This window comes from Melitaea cinxia, chromosome 15 (genome assembly GCF_905220565.1).
Source record: "Melitaea cinxia chromosome 15, ilMelCinx1.1, whole genome shotgun sequence".
Lineage (NCBI taxonomy): Eukaryota > Metazoa > Arthropoda > Insecta > Lepidoptera > Nymphalidae > Melitaea > Melitaea cinxia.
In genome coordinates this window covers 1,138,219-1,160,871 of record NC_059408.1, presented here as the reverse complement: position 1 = coordinate 1,160,871, position 22,653 = coordinate 1,138,219, and the positions used below count along the sequence as shown (strand labels likewise).

At 37.9% G+C, this 22,653-nt stretch overlaps 3 protein-coding genes across 3 annotated transcripts; 1 reads left to right on the top strand and 2 right to left on the bottom strand.

Annotated features, from left to right (window-relative positions):
* Positions 1 to 385: 385 nt before the first annotated feature.
* On the bottom strand, positions 386 to 12,764 carry LOC123660560 (the record flags this gene model as incomplete). The annotated part of the gene is made up of 4 exons (XM_045595617.1): positions 386 to 3,229; positions 3,475 to 3,669; positions 4,123 to 4,224; positions 12,741 to 12,764. Coding segments are annotated over 4 exons (2,991 nt in total), but the record flags the coding sequence as incomplete, so codon positions are not given.
* Positions 12,765 to 12,795: 31 nt separating this feature from the next.
* On the top strand, positions 12,796 to 15,780 carry LOC123660559. The gene is made up of 3 exons (XM_045595616.1): positions 12,796 to 13,139; positions 13,746 to 13,994; positions 14,280 to 15,780. The coding sequence occupies exons 1-3, from the start codon at positions 12,796 to 12,798 to the stop codon at positions 15,778 to 15,780; spliced, it is 2,094 nt and encodes a 697-aa protein (XP_045451572.1).
* Positions 15,781 to 17,368: 1,588 nt separating this feature from the next.
* LOC123660558 (uncharacterized protein K02A2.6-like) lies at positions 17,369 to 21,454 on the bottom strand. Its single transcript, XM_045595615.1, has 3 exons — positions 20,532 to 21,454; positions 19,950 to 20,150; positions 17,369 to 19,862 (listed from the first exon to the last, which is right to left on the bottom strand). The coding sequence occupies exons 1-3, from the start codon at positions 21,452 to 21,454 to the stop codon at positions 17,369 to 17,371; spliced, it is 3,618 nt and encodes a 1,205-aa protein (XP_045451571.1).
* Positions 21,455 to 22,653: the final 1,199 nt, after the last annotated feature.

Below are 22,653 nucleotides of genomic sequence, written 5' to 3'. Positions count from 1 at the left end.
ATTTCATTTGAAAATCAGTTATAAATTCGGTACATAGATTCGGTACAAAATAAATTAAAACTTTTTGTCTCTACGTGACATTGACACAGCTGAAAGCCATTAAACAAATCAATCAATCAAAACTTTTTATTCTAATATCAATTTAATATTATTGTCAGTTATTACAAGGATACTTTATTATAAATACAAGTTCTATTGAAACTGACTTTTACAAACAAATTGACTGAATGTACATACAAAACAATCTTTATTTTACATTATTTTTATACAAAACAAATTACTACTTTTAAACATTATACTAACTTAATAAAATTGTGAACATGGCATCTCTCTTTTCTAATTAAAATTTGTACTTTAGTTAATATTATAAAAAAAACATTGTAAGTTTACTTTTATTTATCAGTATGTTTATTTTGTTAATACAGAATAAATAGAAATGTGTAGTGCTGTAGATGAATTAAAAACATAGGAAGAAGTTACAACTTCATTGATACAAGGCTATTTCTTTAATAATATGGCTTGGTTCAGACTTTATTGATTAAGTATATAATTTTGTCTTTCAGACTAAGCTCGAGGCACCCATTTGTCCGTCATCTTTGTTAGGCAATACACTTACTCTCTGCCCTGATAAGTTATCGTCTACGTGTCCAGAAAGGCTTGGAGAAGGTCCTTGTGAACTACCGTACACTTTCGTGCTGTATCCCGAGTCGTTATGCGATTCTCTGTCTGTCTGACTTTGGGTTTCCGTCAAATGAGTATTGATGGCTAAGGATTGAAGGCGACTATGCAGCAGATTATGATCTGGAGCAGGTTTCCTCACTGCATGTGGGTTCCCTCTAAAGCCCGGGTACATTGGCGGACGGTTATCGTAGTAACCACCGCGAAAGTGTTCATTTTGATTGGCGATCTCCACTTCCGTATTCTGATCTAAATGTTCGCTATAACAATGTGGTATCCGTTCTATCTCTCGTATTATGTGATCTTGCATCATAGCGTTGAAGACTCCAGTCTGGTGATGGTATATTGGATTTCTGTTCCGACCTTGGATTTGATTTTGTGGCCCTGGCTCGTTGTGCTCGTATTGGTTTTGACAGGGATATTGCGGGTATGGTACGCCATTTTCGATTTCCCTGTAAGGCAACTGATGGTGTATAGGCCTGTTTGGTATTTCATGAAAATATGCATCTTTCGGAATCATTCTGACGTCGTGGGGATAGTTTTGTGGTTGGACTTGAGGAGCTGGTGATTGAGAATTCACAGACATGGTCTCGTAATTCGGTAGAGGTAGAGTTTGGAGGAGGTTGGTATTCTTCATGGGACCCGGTTGATTTGTACTTCTTATTGGATTGTCTTCTTCGTCGCTACTTTCTGAATTATTACCATTTTCTTTTGGCGGGGTTTGAAACGTTTTCCTCGTTGGGAATGGTATGAGGTTATGTAAGCTAAATCTTTTCGATTTCGGTGGTTTTTCTTTCAATACAGGTGCTGGTCTCATTGGTTGTTGAGGCATTTTTAACACAACAGGAGGCGGTTGAGCTACTTGTATCTGTGGATCTTTTTCAATAATTTTTCTTTGTACAGGTGTCACCCTCTCTGGTGAAGTACACCGTTGTTGGTGTTCAACTTGAGCTACTAGCTCTTGTACTGTTTTTCGAGGTTCTCGTTCTATGTTGCTTTCTTCTCTATAATCTGGTTGTTTTTGAAATTTAATATATCCGTCTTTAGATATGTCCAAAGACTTCGTATTTCTAGACAGAACTTCAGCCATTTCTTTTTCCAGTATTACTCTTTTGCGAATGTCGTCCGCCGTTCTTTGTAAGACTTGACTTTTCCAAGCAAGTTCGTTTCGAGGTTCTGGTGGCTGATTTAATTTAGTATTTCCTTCCGTCTCAATATTTTTAAAATCCGAATATCTGTTACTACTGCTTGGTGATATTGTTTCCGATTGTCGACAAGAGGCCATGTATCTTTCGTTATAAATAGGAACGTCTGACACTGGTGACTGTGAAATTGAAATTTTATTAGGTCTAACGTGAATTTCTGCTGTGACGTTAGGAGACGGCTCATGACTACTAGCCGAATGAGGCGCAAGATTGTAGGGAGATTTGGAACATCTACTGGACCCTGCATCTAATTGGTCACTACTTTTAGAATTTTTTAGCAAATGCTTTCTCCTTGGACTTGGAGGTGTTTTACTGTCTAGTCCATCGGAACTCTTAGACGTAGGTTTGTGATCCAGATCTTTGGCAATACTTTCACACCGTTCTACATTTTCATTAAAGCTCTGAATAATCCTATTTACATCGTTCCATTCCTCATTACTTCCATCCAAAATTTCTAAGCTTTTCGTTCTTTTAATCGGTGGTATATCTACAGAGCCTTTTGGACTAAAATCTAATTTTTTAACTCTCTCTGATGCTCTGAACATCATGCCTCGCGTCAACCATTGCTCCAAATGTTTATGCCTTTCTTTACACATGGCCCTTTCTGCTGCTACAAATCTAGTCAATTCCGATATTTGCCCCTGAGTTTTCATTTCCAAATCTGTAACTTTTTGGTCTAATTTCTCATGGGCTCTATCGATATGACGTTTCAAGTCTTTTTTATCTTCGTTTAATTTTTCTTCCATATGCCTGAAAAACGGTGCGCAGTAACACGTATAACCGGCTCCGATTGGACCCTTTTTGATATTACCCGCTAAATCCAAATAGTATTGCTCACCTTTTTTCAATGGTTCGGTGGGTAATGAGCTTAACTTCGGCTTAGGGAAATATTTAGGATCCGGATAGTAATGACAACCATATGGAGACCAATGAACCTGTGCCGGGTTCTCGAAGTGGACATTCTTTTTCTTTTTGTCTTTACTCCTGTCCCTCTTCTTTCCATCATCCGGTTCATCGATCGTTCTTTCTCTACTTTTATCTCTGTGCCTATCTTTCTTTTTGGGCTGCTTTGCTACAGGAGTATTAAGAATGTTGATGATTTCTTCTAGCCCTTTTCTCGTAGCGATATCTCTAGCCGTTTCGCTTTGGTGATTTCTGAGAGACTTGTCGCAGCCAGCCTCGAGAAGTATGCGTGTTAGTTTCCGTCTGCCCATGGCGGCTGCTATGTGTAGTGCGGTGTCTCCATTTTTGTTCTGTTCGGAGACGCGGCACTGCGCCGAGATGAGAATGCGAGTGACTCCTGCGTGGCCGTAGCGTGCGGCGGTGTGGAGAGATGAATCGCCGTACTGTAATGTAAGAATAAATGACTCTGATTATTTATTTAATTATAAGAAAATATCTTTTAAATAAATATTAATCTGACATAAATTTATTTATTTTATAAAATTAAGTTTACAAATATCAAATAGTAATTTGATTAAAGCATTACAATATTGTTTTATTGCAATATGAGTTTAACTATAGATGAAATACACTAAATTAACAACAAAATAGATAATTAGCTATTAAAAACAGCTGATATGATACTTACATTATTTTGCAAGTCGGGTGGAGCGCCCGCAAGTAAAAGCTCGCGCGCGGATTGGTTGTGTCCGTTCTGGGTGGCGAGGTGCAGCGGGGCGAACCCGGCTGCGTTGCGTTTACGCATGTCGCCACATCGGGCCAATAGTGCCACTGTGCGGGAATACCCTTTCCACGCCGCTTCGTGCGCAGCTGTGTTGCCGTGCTGGAAAGATATAAAATATTTGAATGCTGTATAATTTTTATTAAAAAATTTAGGAACTTTATTTTAATTTCAATTCTACAGTAGCACTTTTTTAAATTTATTTTCTTATTATTATTAACAGCTAGTTTCACTCCGTGTAACGAATTAGATTCACTTACAAGTTAAGAATAAGTAAGTTAAATTAGTGCGTTATATTAAACAAAATGGAACGCGAATCTTCAATCACTTCTATTATAAGATATTGGCAAAGCTTGACGATGACTTGACAAAAAATCTGTTGTTGTATTGTAACCATTGTCTGCTGGAGGCTAGCAACACTAGCTGTCTCGATCCCTATGTTATTGTGTTATGACAAATATTAAAACGTTGCTGTGGGCATCTGGATCCTGAACTGGATTTTTTCCTCCTGGGATAGTATTTAAGTTCAGGGGTAGGTGCTTAATTATTGCTTACCACATGGTCCTGTTTGTTGGGGTCGGCTCCGCTCTCGAGAAGAACCCGCACGACATCGACGTGGCCATCCGCTGCCGCACGCTGTAACGCCGTGCACCCGTTCTAGAAATTAAAAAACAGGCATTATTTAAATATTCATTTTATATTTAGCTATGATACTTAATGTCATCAGCTTAATCTCTAAATATCAGCCTTTGTTACAGAATAGAAATTATTCAATAGAAGTAAATCTATTAAAATCTTTGTTTACTTCTATTTTAGTTTAATGTCTAATCATAATCTTTATATGCAGTTTTGTTCTGAACGAGAACTTTGCGCGAACTCATGTGTGCTGTCCATAGTCATCACGCTGGGCAGGCGGGTTGGTGACCGCAGGGCTGGCTTTGTTGCACCAAAGACGCTGCTGCCTGTCTTCAGCCTGTGTATTTCAAAGCCAGCAGTTGGATGGTTATCCCGCTATTGGACGGCTTTTTAAGTTCCCAGGTGGTAGTGGAATTGCGTTATCCCTTAGTCGCCTCTTACGACACCCACGGGAAGAGAGGGGGTGGCTATTTTCTTTACTACCGTAGCCAAACAGCAAATTTTATATGATTATTTATACCTTATATAATTGGTAGTAAAAAACCACAGGAACACGTGGTAAAACTAACAAAATCGATTATAATATTAGCGTTGGCATCTACTCGTATTGTATAGTTATTAATCGTGTCTGACAGAAAGAGCATTTGTAGCATAACATGTGATGAAAAACGGACTCAAAAAAATAGACAAAGGGTCCTGTAACTGTGCAAATACGAGGAAATTTATGTTTATTCCTAACTGATACCAGTGAATTCGTCGGTTTATTATATTAGGTCATAATTTTTTATATTGGTTGGTAGCTGATATTGATTTCTTTCTAGTTATTTTTATTTTGATTATAGTTTTAAAAATTTGTAGTGCTTGTAATATTGTTGTTACTTAAATTGAAACATTATGCGAAATTAGAATAGCGTATTTATTTTTTTAAGATAAAAACTCAAGTGTCTAATTGATTAACCTTTAAACACTTAAAACGGTCGAACAAATCTGGCCAGTAGATTTTACGTGACGCACATAGACTTCATTATAATTATATAATTACCGCACTACGTGACCGCACCTATCGATAGCAGTGACGTACAGCGGTGTTGACGCGATCGAAAAGTTGTGACATTAGGTATCGTACTAATCTCTCAAGTCTCACCTTTGAAATTGGACTTAGTTGCATGACCTGGTTATAAGACCGTGGTTTCCGGCCTGTTTCACCAGTTGTGGATAACGCTATTTGACGGATAACAGTATCCCATAGTTAAACTTTTTTGATTCGCTATTTTTTTTTTTACCATCGAATTCTACTATATTTATGAGATGTTTTTATTTGCATATGTTATCTACTCTTAGAGTTGTAGTTTATTAATTGAGGAGAAACAGATCCTGGCCGTCATCCGTCAAATAGCGTTATCCATAGCTGGTGAGACAGTCCCTAAGTCGTATGCTTTTAAATGTATACTTAAAAAAGTTTAATAGTATCTTTTATTAGTTTGTTTTTCACATAACACCTTGCGTAATTATCACATTGCCGTGGAAACGTTACGAAATGTCGTTAACGTCATGTTAGATAGCAAAAACAAAATGGCGGCTAAAAATAATTGATTCGCTTGGAGTTTTTATTGGAATAACGGGAAGTTTTGTTTTATTTATTACTTATAATCGTCTATTTATATTTTATGGCATAAACTAACTGTATGTTTTTTTTTTTGAAATAATGTAGATATTGTTATGTATAAAAAAAAATGAAGTTAGTACAATAGTTAGCGCTTTTTATCCCGCTTTTTACCTACTAGATTTTGTAGCGATTGTGTCTGACCAGTTATGTTTTGATGACAAAAGAATATTGATCGCTTCGTGTTAGACGTTTATTTATTTGTTATTTATTTATATTAACGAAAAGTAAACCTATCCTAGTGATAATCCACTAACATTATAAATTCGAAAGTTTATTAGGTTACATTGTTCGTTAATCGAAAACTAACGACCGCATTGCAATAAAAAATAATACATAGATAGCTGGAGACCTAAAATAACATCTATGCTACTTTTTATCCCGAAATTCCCACGGGATTGGAAATTATGCGGATATAAATGCGAGGTTGGTATATAATAAATATACCAACCAATAAGTTACGAGTTTCAAAAATGTATGTTTTAATATATAATTTAAATAGATACGCAGTCAAAGCACTTTCTAGCTATCGTAATCACATTACGCGTACTTACCCTAACAATATTCGCAATTTACATAATAAAGATGCTCCATCCGGGAATCGTCAAGTATCCGTTATAATATGTTGAAATCTCTGCAGTAATGTTTATGGCAATTTTAAACAAGCTATGGTAACGTTTATTTAAGTTAGGTTTAGATTTTAAAGGTGACAGATTTTTTTTGAGGTAGCTCAACTATCATCAGATGGATCGCAAGAAAATTTCCAAATAAACGTTTGTTATTTTTATTTTAGTCCAAAAAAGTGTTTAAATAAGTTTTTAGTTTTAAGTAACAACCATTTTACATTTTTTAAAACAATTATAATTTTGACGCGCATGGAATTCTTACGAATCCGCTTGTAAACTTAAAGAATCAGACTTTTGAAATCTTTACAATAAAAAAAAGATCAATAAATTATACTGTACAAATTCGTACATTTTATCATAAATAATCCCCGTAGGACAAAAAGAATTATAATTATATATGCATGGTATGCCTCAATAAAAATCTGATGGCATAATCTTGTTTTATTTAATTTTTTTGCACACTCGAAACAGTCTTTCAGCATATCAACGCTATACGTGTTAATTAAGAAAACAAAAAAAAAATGATACCCACAACATGCGTTGTGGGTGTGTCACACACGCACAGACAAACATACACACACATAACACACACGCACAAATACAAACGTTTGCAGAATTTCTCGGCTATCTCGTTATGAACACAAAGATTTCGCATCGCATTCGTTATGAACGTATTCGAAGTTATCTGATAATCATTTTTAAATATCTTAATGCTCATTTGTTTTAATTAGTGCTATGACTTCGTGGGGAATGTTATACAAATGATCTGTCATTCGTTTTGTTTGATTGTAATTTATTAACCCATGGTTTCGCTAACTTTTTGATTATATACCGTACATACATTTTTCTATTTATAATTAACGTGCACTACTTTATTGTAAGATAGGTATGCATACTACTACGTTGTGTGGTTGCGTCATACCGACGATGTCGATGGATTTTTCTAGAATTTATGGCTTGATAGACTGACGAATATTAGCTGGGTCCCACCTGTCTCTATTAGAGATGTACGCGTATATAAATTTCCTAACATAAAAACAACTATAGAAAAACATATACATAATAACATATTACCTGACTTTTGTAAAAAAAAATGTGTGTATCAGTTCCGACTCACGACTGAAGTTTACTCCTTCAGATCGATTGTCTAAATAGGCACAAAAAGGCTTACTAGTCTTAAAACAAGATTAATACCACATCAAATGGTAAATAAACTAATCAAATAACGTCATGTATTGGAGCCCAATAGGGTTCCCATAGATGGCGTTACGAGAAACGTAACAAGGTGATTCGTTCAGTTGATTTCACTCCTCATATTTTTTTTTTCACACCGGGAGCCTTATATGAAAATCGACATGACAAAAATCGACAGAGACTTGTATAGATCCAATTTCTCATGAGCCCGTTGTACTAGCGTAACTAGGTTCCGTGGTTATTATGCCTATCTGTCGTCTCATATGTACTGATGATCTTTAGTTGAAAAACCGATTGCGAAAAATTCTAAGAACTAAGTATCGATGCATCGATTATGTAATTATTTCTCTTAATCGTAACGAAATTTAAAACCATTATCATAGTAAATATTTTGGCAATAGTTGAAAATCTAAAAAGTTACACCCAAAGATGTGGCGCAGATTACATAGGTATTAAATTGGCTAGCCAATCATCACTACAATTAGATTTAATATTAAAACGTTTCAATCAAAGTGATTCAACTTTGCTATTTTTTATATCAGTCGCAAATAATAAATATAAAATTAATAAGGGGTTTGGTGTTGGATAATAAAGATATTAAATGACCATCTGTTTCACTTGAAACTAAAACGCGGAGAGGAAGTCTGATTGACCAGTGAATCATAGCTTGGTATATTTTGAATTATTTTTAATTCAATTTTTTAGCCTGCACCTGGGTCTGCCTCCACATGTATGCGACCTTCTCCGACGTCGGAGTCTCTACCCAGGTTCTCCTCGTCGCCACGAAGTGGTAAATTGCGGCGAGTATTTTGGGCTGAAGCTGCAGGGTTCTGTATCGGGTCTTGTGGCGGGCTTTAGCTATTCATTGACTACTAACTATCGCTCTCAAGACGTTGGTTCATCTGGCAGGAGGGCTTCCAACACTACGTTTGTAGAGCCATGGCCTCCATTCGAGAACTTTCTTGCACCGCGTACCATCGGTTCTACTACTATTGTTCTATCGGTTATAAAATAAATTAAATTAATTATAGTATCGTCAAAGAGTCGTTTTGTTACTGGATAGTTAGCCTAAAGATATTATAGAGATTGACTCGTGAGTGAGATTGTGATAATTTAATTTAAAACAAATTGAGTTTTATTGAAAAAAAAAAATAATTGAAATTGTCGAAGTATAAAACTAGTTGTGAGAAGTCTTAATTAATACCAATCATTGACGCGTATTCTACTTTCGATGTTTATGTAGATATCAATTTGAGCAAAAATATTTTATGATATTACACTAACTATCAGAAACTTTTTTATTTTTTGTTGGTCTTTTAATAATTGCAGGCAAACGAAGAAAAACCGATTTCAATTATATCGACAAGTAATACAACGTAGGTAGACGAAAAAATAGTCAAGTAAATACACATTATCAAAGAGTACTCCAAAAAATGTAATCAGATCTCGATGAAATTTAAATGTGACCACATGATAAACATCGGCTTTCGATTAAATTAAAAATCATTAAAATCAGCATACTCAGTAAAAAGTTATACAGATTTTCGAGAGTTACCCTCGTTTTCTCTGGGATCCCATCATCAGATCCTGGTTTTCTTATCATGATACCAAACTAGGGATATCTTCTTTCCAACAAAAAAAAAAAAAAAAAAAGAATTATCAAAATCGGTTCATAAACGACGGAGTTATCCCTGAACATACATAAAAAAATATATGTATATGAGCTCGTAGGGGAATTGGAATAGAGTCGGCAACACGCTTGCGATGCTACTAGTGTAACAGGCGTCTATACACTACAGTAATTGGTTACCATCAGGTGAGCCGTACGCTTGTTTGCCGATCTAGTTCTATTATATATATATATATATATATATATATATATATATATATATATATTGAAGTGGACTGAAGTGAAACAGTCATTAAAGGTCGCACTAAGGGTACAAAGTTATCTATATTGGACCAAACCCAGTGAAGTGAATTTGGCAAATAATTTCCGTACCTAGAATAACTATCTAACTTTCTCAATATTACACGAGAATTTTTGTCAAAAAAAGATGAATGCAACATAGAACATCTAAAGTTCTAGTAACTATAAATTAGCAATAAGTCAGAAGCTCTCTCAACTACTGACGTTCCATTTTTGGAGTGAAAGCTCAAATATTTTACAGGCAATTAGAAACGAGCAGTGTTTGAGAATATTGCTGACAGTCAGTATTCAACGATTGGTCACGAGTTGCACCAGTTAACTACTTGATGGTTAGCGTTCTTACAAATATTTTAAACATATTACAATAATTGGCATCGTCGAAGATCTACGTAAGAGTACCGGAGTAGACTGATGACTAGATGAGGATTGCGAAAAACCGGGGTGCTTGGGACGAGCCTTTTTTTATGACCAGGGTAGTAAACAAACGTAGAGCCTAACTGATTGTAAGTTACCGTAGCCTATAGATGGAACCCATAATAATTGAGAGCAGAATTATGTAGTGGTGATCTTCTGTATGGTTGAGATACTTCCCGAATTTTGAGCAGAATATTATGTTCTGCACCATCTCGACGAGATTAAAGAGGCCTATGACTGCGATGGGCAAAAAAAAGTGAATGAATAATAAAAAAGGTGGGTGAAAGCAAAATGGAAACAAACGGACGGATAGCCGAGTCTTAGAAATAGGAACTTTGTTTTATTTATTGTGGTACAATTTTGGTATGGTGCTCTTAAGATAGATTTAAATATTCAGAAACGCTTCCTAACTAAAATCATTTTTAACACAAAAAATCATTTTTAAATTTTCTCTTAATGTTTTCAAAATGTAATGGAATATATCATGAATATATTTTAAAAGCAGTTTGTGTTACATTATTAAACTTAACAATTAAAATTAACTGAATAAAAACTTGTTTCTTTGTCCTAGTCTTAAAAAGATAGTGAACAAACCTATAAGATAGGGCATCGTAAGATTGTAAAAGGCTTTCATAGATGTTTTTATTTACAACAAATGAATGCTTACAACAATAAATTTAAAAGCGCCCTGAGCTGCAGTCAAATTGACAGGCACTAAATGTATATTGTCAGGGTTCGGTTTAATCTTGCTTTATTTCTCCTGTTCACAACCATTCAGGGTTGCCATATACCAAATTAAAATTATTGAATATTACAATAACAATTGAAGTCTTATATCTTTAAAAAAAATTAGGAAGGTTATAATCTCAATCGTACCAATTAATCTCCTTCATGTATTGCCAATTATAATTGACATTAATATTGAATGTAGTCACAACAGACATTATATATTCAGGAATTATAAATTTCAAATAATTGAAATTTCAATTGCAAATAATTGAACTGATTACAGTAAATCTTAGTATGTAGAGCTATAGTTCCAAAATAACTTTTGCTTTTATTTTAACAGCATTCCCACGGCACTAGTAGGTTGGTCGTATAATTTAATAATCTCTTTTATAAAATAAAACCTCTATGATTCGCGAAAATTCATTATTTAATATATAAAATTTTCCTGTCGCGGTGTTTGTAGTTAAACTCCTCCGAAACGGCTTGACCGATTCTCATGAAATTTTGTGTGCATATTGGGTAGGTCTGAGAATCGAACAACATCTATTTTTCATACCCCGAAGTTATATAAGGGGGGATTAAGGAGGTTAATAACATATATGGCAAAACAACGTTTGCGGGGTCAGCTAGTACCTATATAAAAAAATTAGCCACTGAAATCTATGTACTTAAGCTTACAACTTCCAAACGACTTCATCAAGTTTGATAATTTTTTTGTTCATTATTGCCAGGACAAGATTTGAACATAAGAAAATAAAAATAAAAATTTGACGTTTCGATATGAAAAATAAAAATAGTCTAAAATTATTTCTTCTATTATTCTTCATTTCTATTGTTTAGACACGTTTCAAAGCTAGCTGGCTAGCAAGAAGGTAGCCTCTGGTAGCCCTAACGTTAATACAAGAAAAAAAGTTAACAAGACGCGAACCGGTCAGCGTTACTGGACTAGTTTTTTTAATGACCAGACTCTTGATACGGTTGCGCCTAGATGACGGATAACGTTTCCAATGTCGAATAAATAAACGCGTGTCGTTTTTAAGACAAAACCTTAAGAATTGGATAAGTTCAAACTTTAAATTCTACAAGACTTACTTCGAAAACCATTAAAAAAACCCTTTAAACTCAGTTGGAATCTCCCACTATTTCGGCAACGTTGCTGACTTTATGGTACCGATCTATGATCACAACTGGGACCGATGGCTTTATGTGGTCTACGTGGTATTGTACGGTTCAGCCGCACATACATATCGCCCGATCAGCAGTTTACGTTAGTTGCACGATTCACTAGCTAAATACATCAGTTCACGTTCACATATCATCATCGTACAGCGCGTTCGTGAGCTCATTCATATCAATTAAATATTAGCAAATATATTTATATTTTAACATTTATTTTTATATCTTTTATCTACCTTAATCAGCAGCAGCAATTCAGGTGTAACATACATCTATTTGGTCCTTCGAGCTTATCGTGAGCGGGACTTATATCGCGAGTGATTTTTTTACGAGCGCAGTAAGGGCCGCCACGTAAGTCAACCAGCAGCAGCTTTGGTGAGTCTACAGCTCTCTTTTATCAGCAGTATCAGTATTTGTATCATTTTATAAAAATGGAAGACCTTCTAGCTAGCCAAACCCAGATCATGGAGGCTATGAATCAATTTTTAATCAATTTTAAGAAAGACGGTGCCGAACGCAAGACACCGGCTCATATTAAAAAGCGTCTCAGCACTTTAGAGAGTTATTGGCAGGAGTTTCAAAACAATCATTTGAGGCTTTGCGATTCTAGCGACAAATCAAACGAATATTTCACTAGTAATTACTATAAGAAAACATCCGATTTTTACAATGACACACGCAGCTATTTACTCACATTTTTACCCAGTGAGTCTAAAGAAAAAAGCGTACTAAAGCCAGCCACCCCGTTGCAAATGCCAGGCTTTACAGCTATACCGTCGTCTGGCAGCGTGTCACGTCCGGTGACATCATCCGATAAAGAAACTTCGCGAACCCAAGGTAATAGCAGCAAATTGGAGGAAATGTTGAGAAGGCAAAGAAGCAATTTTAAAGCATTTCAGCGTACAATTAGCAGCATCGATCTCGACATTGTCTCAGAAAAATGGGAATACGAAGATATTTTGAAGTCGGTACAATCACGCTGGACCATCATTGACGCGTTGCACTGGGAGATAGACAGCGAACTATACGAAGACGATCCAGAATACGAAGAGATGTTTAGCAGCTATGAATCCAAATTTAACGAAATCAAAAAAAGTATCAACAGCAAGATGTGGTCTGATCTGTATCGGGAGAAAACCACCCCGAAAATGGATATCCCTGTATTTAGTGGGAGCTACCACCAGTGGTTATCCTTTAAAGACTTGTTTGTCGAAACCATCCACACGAATCGAGCCTTATCAAATAGTCAAAAAATGCAGTTTTTAAAAAGTAAATTAAAGGGCGAAGCAGAAAAGCTAATGCAACATCTACACATAACTACAGATAACTATCAAGTATGTTGGGATCTTCTAAACAACCGATACAGCAACACAAAACTTATTTTTAATTCTCATATGAGTGTCCTTTTTAACCAGCCTATCGCTTCAGCCTGTATTATCCCACTGTTGGGCATAGGCCTCTTTCCCCATGTAGGAGAAGGATCAGAGCTTAATCCACCACGCTGCTCCAATGCGGGTTGGCGGATATATTCCCTACTATGAGTAACGATTGCTATCAGGTGTACATGATAACAACCGGGACCGACGGCTTAACGTGCTCTCCGAGGCACGGTGGGGAGACCCACAAGGACTGCACAAACACCCAGACCATGGCAAACATCTGTATGGCCAATACAAATGTATGCCATGTGCGGGGATCGAACCCGCAACCGCCAGCGCAACCGACACAATCCATAGCTGTGACCGCTGCGCCAACGCGGCGTCGTTAACCAGCCTATTATGCAGCAACAATCCGCAATTACAATTAAAAGGATTCACGACACCACCAACGAATGCCTTAATGCTATCAAAAACTTGGGAGTCAGCATAGAGAACTGGGACCCTATCATCGTATATATAATCACGCAAAAATTAGATGCGGACACTCACAACGACTACATCGAGTCACTCAAGCATCCGAGAGATTTACCAGTTTTAAAAGATTTATTACAATTTTTAGAAGCCAAATTTACCGCTCTAGAGTCCTCTAAACGAAAACAAGATCCCTCAAAATCTATCCCGCATCCGCAACATATCTTTCAGCCCTCAAATTTTAAAAAACCATATACATTTAAATCATATGTAAGCAATGAAAATCAATTATTTAAATCAAATAATTTTAATAGCAAAAGTAGGTTAACGTCAACAGCGAAAACAAAATGCCCCGTCTGCAATAAAGATCACGCCATTCCATATTGCGAAACGTTTTTAGCGTATCAACCAAATATCAAGCGACAAACAATTCAAAAGCTATCGTTATGCCAAAATTGCCTTTATAATCATAACGGTAATGAATGTTTTTCAAGAAAAAGATGTCATAAGTGCCAATTAAATCATCATACTTTGGTTCATGAAGCCTTTGCCGCATCAGCAAACACTGCAACGTCGAATACAAAGTCCAACAGCACCGTTTCTAACTCTATTGCGTCACTAGATGACACTCAGGAGATTTTATTAGCAACCGCTCTGATCAACGTCCAAGCTGTTGATGGCTCTCTTCATACCATGCGAGCGCTTATCGACCAGGGATCTCAAACGTCTATTATCACTGAGAATGGCGCTCAACGGTTGGGACTACCTCGTAAGCACTGCAAGGGAGTTATCTTAGGAGTAGGAGCGAAAGAAAATAATTGCAAAGGTACTATGAACATCACCCTATTATCTTGTCATGACTCGTACCAGCTTAATCTAGATGTATTTATCATGCGCCACGCTGTAAACAATCTCCCTAACAAATCATTTTCAAAACCATCATGGGAATATATTAAAAACATACAACTTGCAGACCCTGAATTTTATCGTAGCAGAACAATAGATTTATTACTGGGCGCTGATGTTTATTCTTCTATAATTATGGGAGGAATCATCAAAGAAAATGACAACATGCCTATTGCGCAACAGACGCGGCTAGGCTGGATTTTGTGCGGAAGTGTAAAATCCTACAACTGTAATGTCATCATGGTTGACTTAGACAGCATTCACAAATTTTGGTCCATTGAAGATATTAACGAAAATGAGGAAATGTCGTTCGAAGATTATCAATGTTTACAAAAATACAAGGAAACTACTTTTCGCCAATCCGATGGAAAGTACGTGGTACGCCTTCCACTTCACTCTGACGCTGATGAGAAGTTAGGATTATCGGAACCCACAGCCTGCGCACAATTTTATCAGCTTGAGCGTAAATTCGACAAAAATAAAAATTTAACTTATAATTATAAGCAGTTTATTAATGAGTATATCAATTTAGGTCACATGCACTTAATAACAAAAGCGAATATGACACCATTATATTATATGCCGCACCACGCTATTGAAAGACCCGACTCTATTACTACTTCGCTTAGAGTTGTATTTAATGCATCGGGTAAAACGACATCGGGTGTAAGTTTGAACGATGTTTTATACAGAGGCCCAAATTTACAACAAGAACTTTTGATTTTGGTTTTGAAATGGAGACAATATAAATACGCCTTTACAGCTGACCTAGAAAAAATGTTCAGACAAATTATTTTGCATCCCGATGACCAACGTTATCAATGCATAGTTTGGCGAGATAATTCAAATCAACCTTTAAACAGATATCAGCTTAACACAGTGACATATGGCACTAAATCAGCCCCATTTTTAGCAATGATGACGCTTAAGCAGCTAGCTATTGATGAGCGTCATCGTTTTCCTACAGCAGCAAAAGCGTTAGAACAGCATTTCTATATGGATGACGCTTTATGTGGTAGTTATGACGTCATCTCAGCCACAACATTATGGCCCAACATTATGGAAGCCTTTCGTTGCCAACAGAGTTAAGAAAATCACTGACGTCATGCCCCCCGTATGCTGGCGCTATGTAAAAAGCACAGAGAACCCAGCTGACTGTGCTAGCCGTGGCATGAAAGTTGAGCAATTACAGCAGCACAATTTATGGTGGAACGGACCTACGTGGTTGTCATCATTTTCTGATTCCCATGAAAATAAAATAACTTATCAAACCGACTTAGAAACTAAAGTAAAATTAATTAATACTTTACAAACAAACAGCAGTAACAATAACGAAATTGATATTATTAATTTAATAATTCACAAGCAAAGCAGTTAGTTTAGACGCCGCGTTGGCGCAACGGTTACAGCCATGGATTGTACCTGTTGCGCAGGCGGTTGCGGGTTCGATCCCCGCACATGACAAACATTTGTATTGGCCATACAGGTGTTTGCCATGGTCTGGGTGTTTGTGCAGTCCTTGTGGGTCTCCCCACCGTGCCTCGGAGAGCACGTTAAGCCGTCGGTCCCGGTTGTTATCATGTACACCAGATAGCGATCGTTACTCATAGTAGGGAATATATCCGCCAACCCGCATTGGAGCAGCGTGGTGGATTAAGCTCTGATCCTTCTCCTACATGGGGAAAGAGGCCTATGCCCAGTAGTGGGATGTTACAGGCTGAAGTGTAAAGCAGTTTTACGCGAGCGACGCGCGTACTTGCATGGATATTGCGAGCGTTTTCAAACAAAAGCATTAAATTACAATATTTAACATCGACCGAATTAAGCAACGCAAAACAGAAAATTATAATGTACGTTCAAAAATCTGAATTTGAGCAAGAAATGAATGATCTTTCTAAACAAGGAAAAATTAATTCTAAGAGTAAGCTTCTCTGCCTAAATCCGTATTTAGATCAAAATGTGACCGTATCTATATGTGATAGCTTGTTATTAGCTTTTTTTTAATTCATATTCTGTATGAGCTATAGTTATAATAAGCTGTAAGCTATCCAAATAAAATAAAATAAAATAAAAAATAAACGGGTTACTGCGCGTTGGAGGCAGACTCAAAAATAGCAACATCCCTTACGATATGAAGCATCCCTACATCATTCCACACAGAAGTCATCTTACTAATCTCCTGATCGATCTAGCTCACAAATCTACTTTTCACGGAGGTGCCCGCCTTACTCAGTCGTGGCTTAGACAGCAGTATTGGATCATAAGCGGAAACAAAGCAGTGAGGAACCGTTTACGTCTTTGTGTTATATGCAAGCGTCACAACCCAGATAAAAACGAACAGCTAATGGGTGACCTGCCTGAAGCAAGGACAAATTCGACGCGTCCATTTTTTCATACCGGGGTTGACTATACGGGATTCGTAGATATTAAAGCGAATAGGGGTGATAAATCAAACAACGAGTACACGGTATAACGTTTATTTTAAGACTGATTTCACAGACAATAAGGAACTTTAGCACAGACGACAAACTATTGCCACAGATGATATAAAGAAATCTTAATCACATATATAACACCTCCACCCTTAATAAGAAATAATAGAACAATAATAAAATTTATACAATACAATATAACAACAACAAACTTATAACTAAATGATTATTACATACTATGGAATTTAATCAAACCCATAACGGTCCGGTGCATTACGCACTCTCAACGGGTAACGACGTATATTTTGAGCCATTGCAAAATTATCGTTGGCACCTTGAGGCACCCCATCACCCCCCTCACCGAGCTGAGTGCCATCGGTCACGCCCTCTCCATTAAAACGCGAACTCGAGCCCCCCGATCCCGCGAAAGGGTACGCCGTGTGATCACTTTCTGAAACTATTATGTTCCACTTTTTAGATTTAGTATCTGAATTTTGAGATGACGACCTGAGTTTCATTTGGTCTATGTGTCGATGAACTACGGTACCCTCAGTTGTCTCAATTTCATAATCGGTACTGCCTATAATATCTTTAACTCGGCCTTGCAACCATTTACTTTGACCCTGATACGCCCTATACCACACAGTGTCTCCTACGTTAAAGGTTCGGTGCGAACCACCCGCTGCGCGTTGTTGATATTGCTGAGCTCTCAAAACTAAATTCTCACGGGACGGTTTTATTCTATCAAGCCTCGTACGGACAGACCTACCCAGCAAAATCTTAGCAGGACATTCACCAGTCGTATGATGTTCAGTATTTCTGTACATTAATAAATAACGTTGTAACGCACACTCAATATCTATACGAAGTTTCAGAGCTTTTTTAATTACTTTTTTACATATTTTAACTGCATTCTCGGCCGCCCCATTCGAAGATGGGTGATACGGAGCCGAGTAACAATGTTCAATTCCATTATTATTCAAAAAGTTATTGAATTCGACACTACTAAAGGGTGGTCCATTATCACTAACAACCTGACGCGGAATGCCGAAACGAGCAAAAATTTCTCTGAGGTTAGTGATTACCGCTAAAGCTGTGGTTTCTTTCATTTTACAGACCTCGATCCATTTTGAGGATGAGTCTATGATAACTAAAAATTTATTTCCTACAATGGGACCTAAAAAATCGATATGTAGTCTCGTCCAAGGTCTAACAGGCCAGGGCCAGGGCTGCGGGGCGTGGCGGGGCGGCGCATCGCCGGCGTCCGCGCACACTGCACATTCGCGACAGCAAGCCTCGATTTCCTCATCTATGCCAGGCCACCATACGTAACTTCTAGCTATAGCTTTAGTCTTTACAATACCCATGTGACTATCGTGCAATTCTAATAAAATCTTGTTTCGACAAGTTTTAGGTACTACCAGCCTATGACCCCACATTAGACATCCTAATTCGTAATATAGTTCCGTGCGCCTATTAAAATAAGGTTTAAATTCTTTAATTTCTATGTCTTTCGGCCACCCGTCCCTAACATACGACATAATTCTACTCAAAATAGGATCTTTCCGGGTTTCTTTTCTAATAGTTTCAAAATTAAGCAAAAGGGCTTCGGAAGCAAAATGTAGATAAGTTTGCTCCGGCTCATATTCACAAACATCTTTAGCGTTTAACGCCTTGTAGCCTTGCATCAATCTCGATAGTGCATCGGCCCCATTATTATTAGTATTTATGTACTCGATAGTAAAGTCGTATGCCGATAACAATAACGCCCAACGTTGTAATCGACTCGCCGTCATACTAGGTATTCCCGAGTCTGCCCCGAATATGCTAGTTAAAGGCTTGTGATCGGTTCGCAAAATGAAATGTCTACCGTACAGATATTGGTGAAACTTTTTAACCGCGAAAACGATAGCTAACGCTTCCCGATGTATTTGGCTATAATTCCGCTCGGCCGGCGTGAGCGCCCGCGAGGCGTACGCGACGGCGCGCTCCCGGCCGCGCTCGTCCGCCTGCGCGAGCACAGCACCGATGCCGCGTCCGCTCGCGTCACACGTCACTACGACCGGTTTCGATTCGTCATAGTGAACTAATATTTCAGGACTTACAAGAAGTCTCTTTACCGTCTTAAACGCAACATCTTGTTCTGCGCCCCATGACCAGTGTTTTCCTTTCTTTAACAATTCATAAAGAGGAAATAAAGTTCCAGACAAATTTTTTATAAATTTTCCGTAAAAATTTACCATACCCAGAAAAGACTTTAGTTCAGATACATTACATGGAGGAGATATTTCTAAAATCGGTTTGATTTTTTCACTGTCTACCCTCACTCCCTCGCTACTAACTATGAATCCTAAATATTTTATCTCCTCACATAAAAAGTCACACTTTTGTTTCTTTATTTTCAATCCATTACCTTTAAGGATTTGCAAGACCCTATTTACCGTATCAATATGAGAGTCCAGACAAGAATTATGTATTAATATATCATCAAGAAAAACGGTTACATTGGGAACGCCCTCAAACAATTTTACCATTATTCTTTGAAAAATACCAGGGCTTGAAGCTAGACCGTACACCAAACGGTTATACACAAAGAGACCCCTGTGAGTATTAATCACAGTCAAATTTCTAGTGTCATCAAGTAAAATTTGATTATAAGCTTGAGAAAGATCGAGCTTAGTAAAATATTTACTACCCCTGAGCCGTGAAAATAAATCGTCAACTTTGGGTACCGGGTACCTATCGACATGTAACATTTTATTTAGTGTTACTTTGTAATCGGCACATAAACGCAAAGAACCATCAGGCTTATGTACAATTACCAACGGCGTAGCCCAGTCGGAGGTGTCGACGGGCTCGATGACGCCGGCGCGCAGCATGCCATCCAGCTCGGCGTCGACCCGCGGCCGCAGTGCGTACGGTAGCGGCCGCGCGCGGCAGAACACGGGTTCCGCGTCGACTCGCAGTTTTAACGTCGCCCGACCGCCCGTGAAGCACCCCAAAGTACCATCGAATAAATCCTTATGCCTGGAAACAATATCATTAATAATTACATTTCGGTCCTTAAATTTTTTTGTTTCTAAAGACAAATTATTTATGTCTATTTTTGGCACAGAAATATCTAACTCGGCCAGCCATTGCCGTCCCAGTAAACTCGTAGCGCCGACTTTGAATACGTATAAATCTAATAGTTTATTTTTCTTTCCATATGTTACACTTACTTCTAATCTGCCTAATGCGTTATCTCGACTTAAATTATAATAATTTACAGATAAATTAGCCTCCAACAATGGTAATTTTTTAAAATATTTTATATATGTTTTATAATTAATACAAGACAAGGGGGAACCAGTATCGATTTCCATCGTAAGATTAACTTTTTGTACATTTAATGTAATCCTCACCGGCTTGTATTGGCTTAGGGACATTTGATACATCGCTTCATCCACCTCCTGTTCCTCATGCTCCTCCTGGTCCTCTATCCAATGCGTGTGAGTAACTCCACGATTACTGGAATTCGCCATTGCCCCCGGCCGCCATTTTGTTTGCTCGCCGTGCGACGCAACCGAGTCGCCTTTCCCGCGATTACGTGTTGCTCCTTTCCCGCTACCTAACTTCTTCGTAGAAAAAGATGCCATCATTGAATTTCCTCCACACATCCGTCTCAAATGACCTATCTGCCCGCACCGACTACACTTGGCATTCTTAAACTTACAGTCTAACCGCCTATGCCGATAATCTCCGCATACCCAACAGCCACTAATTTGCATCCTATGCAAACCACTATCCAGGCCTGTCGAACTACGTCGTGAAGTACTCGCTGCTTCAGATACGCACGTAGCCGCCGACGACGGGACCGCGCTCGTACCCGCGCCCACGTCCGGCGCCTCGACCGCGGCCGCGTCTCGTTCCGCCGCCTCCAATACGCATGCTGTTTTCACTGCTTTTTCAAATGTGATATCTCCACTCGCAAATAATTGTTGCCGTATAGCGTCACCTCTTAGCCCGCATACGAATTGATCTCTAAGATTGTCATTTAATGTGGCGCCAAAGTCACAAAACCGAGAAAGTTTTTTTAATTGTGCCACATAACACTGAATATTTTCGTTCATTTTTTGCTTTCTCAGGCGAAAAATATACCGTTCTGCAAGAATTGACGGTTTCGGGTTTAAATGATCTTTTAACAAAGTAACGGCTTCTCGAAACGTCAAATCTGCAGGTTTCCTGGGTACCGCAAGATTCACTAACAATTCATACGCGACATCACCCACTGACGAGATTAGTATAGGCAATTTTAATTCGTCCTTAATAGTGTTCGCCTTAAAATACATTTCTAAACGTTCACAATAAAGTTCCCAATTTCCGGCTTCCACATCGAACTCACTAAGCCGACCGATCGACATTTTATATATTTTTTATTTTTACCCTCGTCGCCACTGATAAATCAAACAACGAGTACACGGTATAACGTTTATTTTAAGACTGATTTCACAGACAATAAGGAACTTTAGCACAGACGACAAACTATTGCCACAGATGATATAAAGAAATCTTAATCACATATATAACAGGGAAGAGGTATTAAAACCACTAAAGGATACGTTGCCGTGTTCATCTGTATGGTCACAAAAGCTGTACACCTTGAATTGGTCTCCGATTTATCATCATCGGCGTTTTTAGCAGCTCTACGTCGATTAGCAGCAAGAAAAGGTACCCCGCGTCATTTATACAGCGATAATGGGACCAATTTCATCGGAGCTAATAAGGTCTTAGCCAAAGAACACTTCGACTTGAAATCGACCCTGTCAAATGAGTTTTTCACAGAGATCAGCGAAATGAAAATCGACTGGCATTTTAATGCCCCCTCGTGGCCTAGTGCCGGCGGACTGTGGGAAGCGGCAGTGAAAAGCTTAAAGCATCACCTTCGAAGAGTGGTTGATGACCAAAAGCTCACTTATGAGGAATTCTCTACGTTGTTAGCGCAGCTCGAAGCCTGTCTCAACTCTAGACCGCTGTGTGCGATGTCAGAAGACCCAGATGACATTGATTATTTAACACCATCTCACTTCTTGTCCAGCGGACCCATTCTTTCAGTTATAGAGACTGAAACAGACGGCAGAACAAGATGGCAACTTACGCAAAAAATATTCAGCGATATTTGGAAAAGGTGGCGTACTGAATATTTAGTTCAACTAGCAGCTCGAAGCAAATGGCGTGAGTCGCGAGAAAACATTAAAATCGACGACATAGTATTGATACATGACGCTAATTTACCGCCTGGTAAGTGGGCTCTAGGCCGAGTGATCCAATTACATCCTGGTACCGACAACTTGGTGCGAGTAGTCTCCGTCAAAACAAGAAATGGCTCAGTTATCAAAAGACCCGTCATAAAGCTGTCTATTCTACCCGTCAACATCGAACCATCAAATAGCAGTGAAAATAAAAGCAGCGAAATAATCGTAACTACAAACGAAATATCATCACGTAACAACAAACAAAAAACAAAGAAAGCCTTCTACAGCCATTTTTT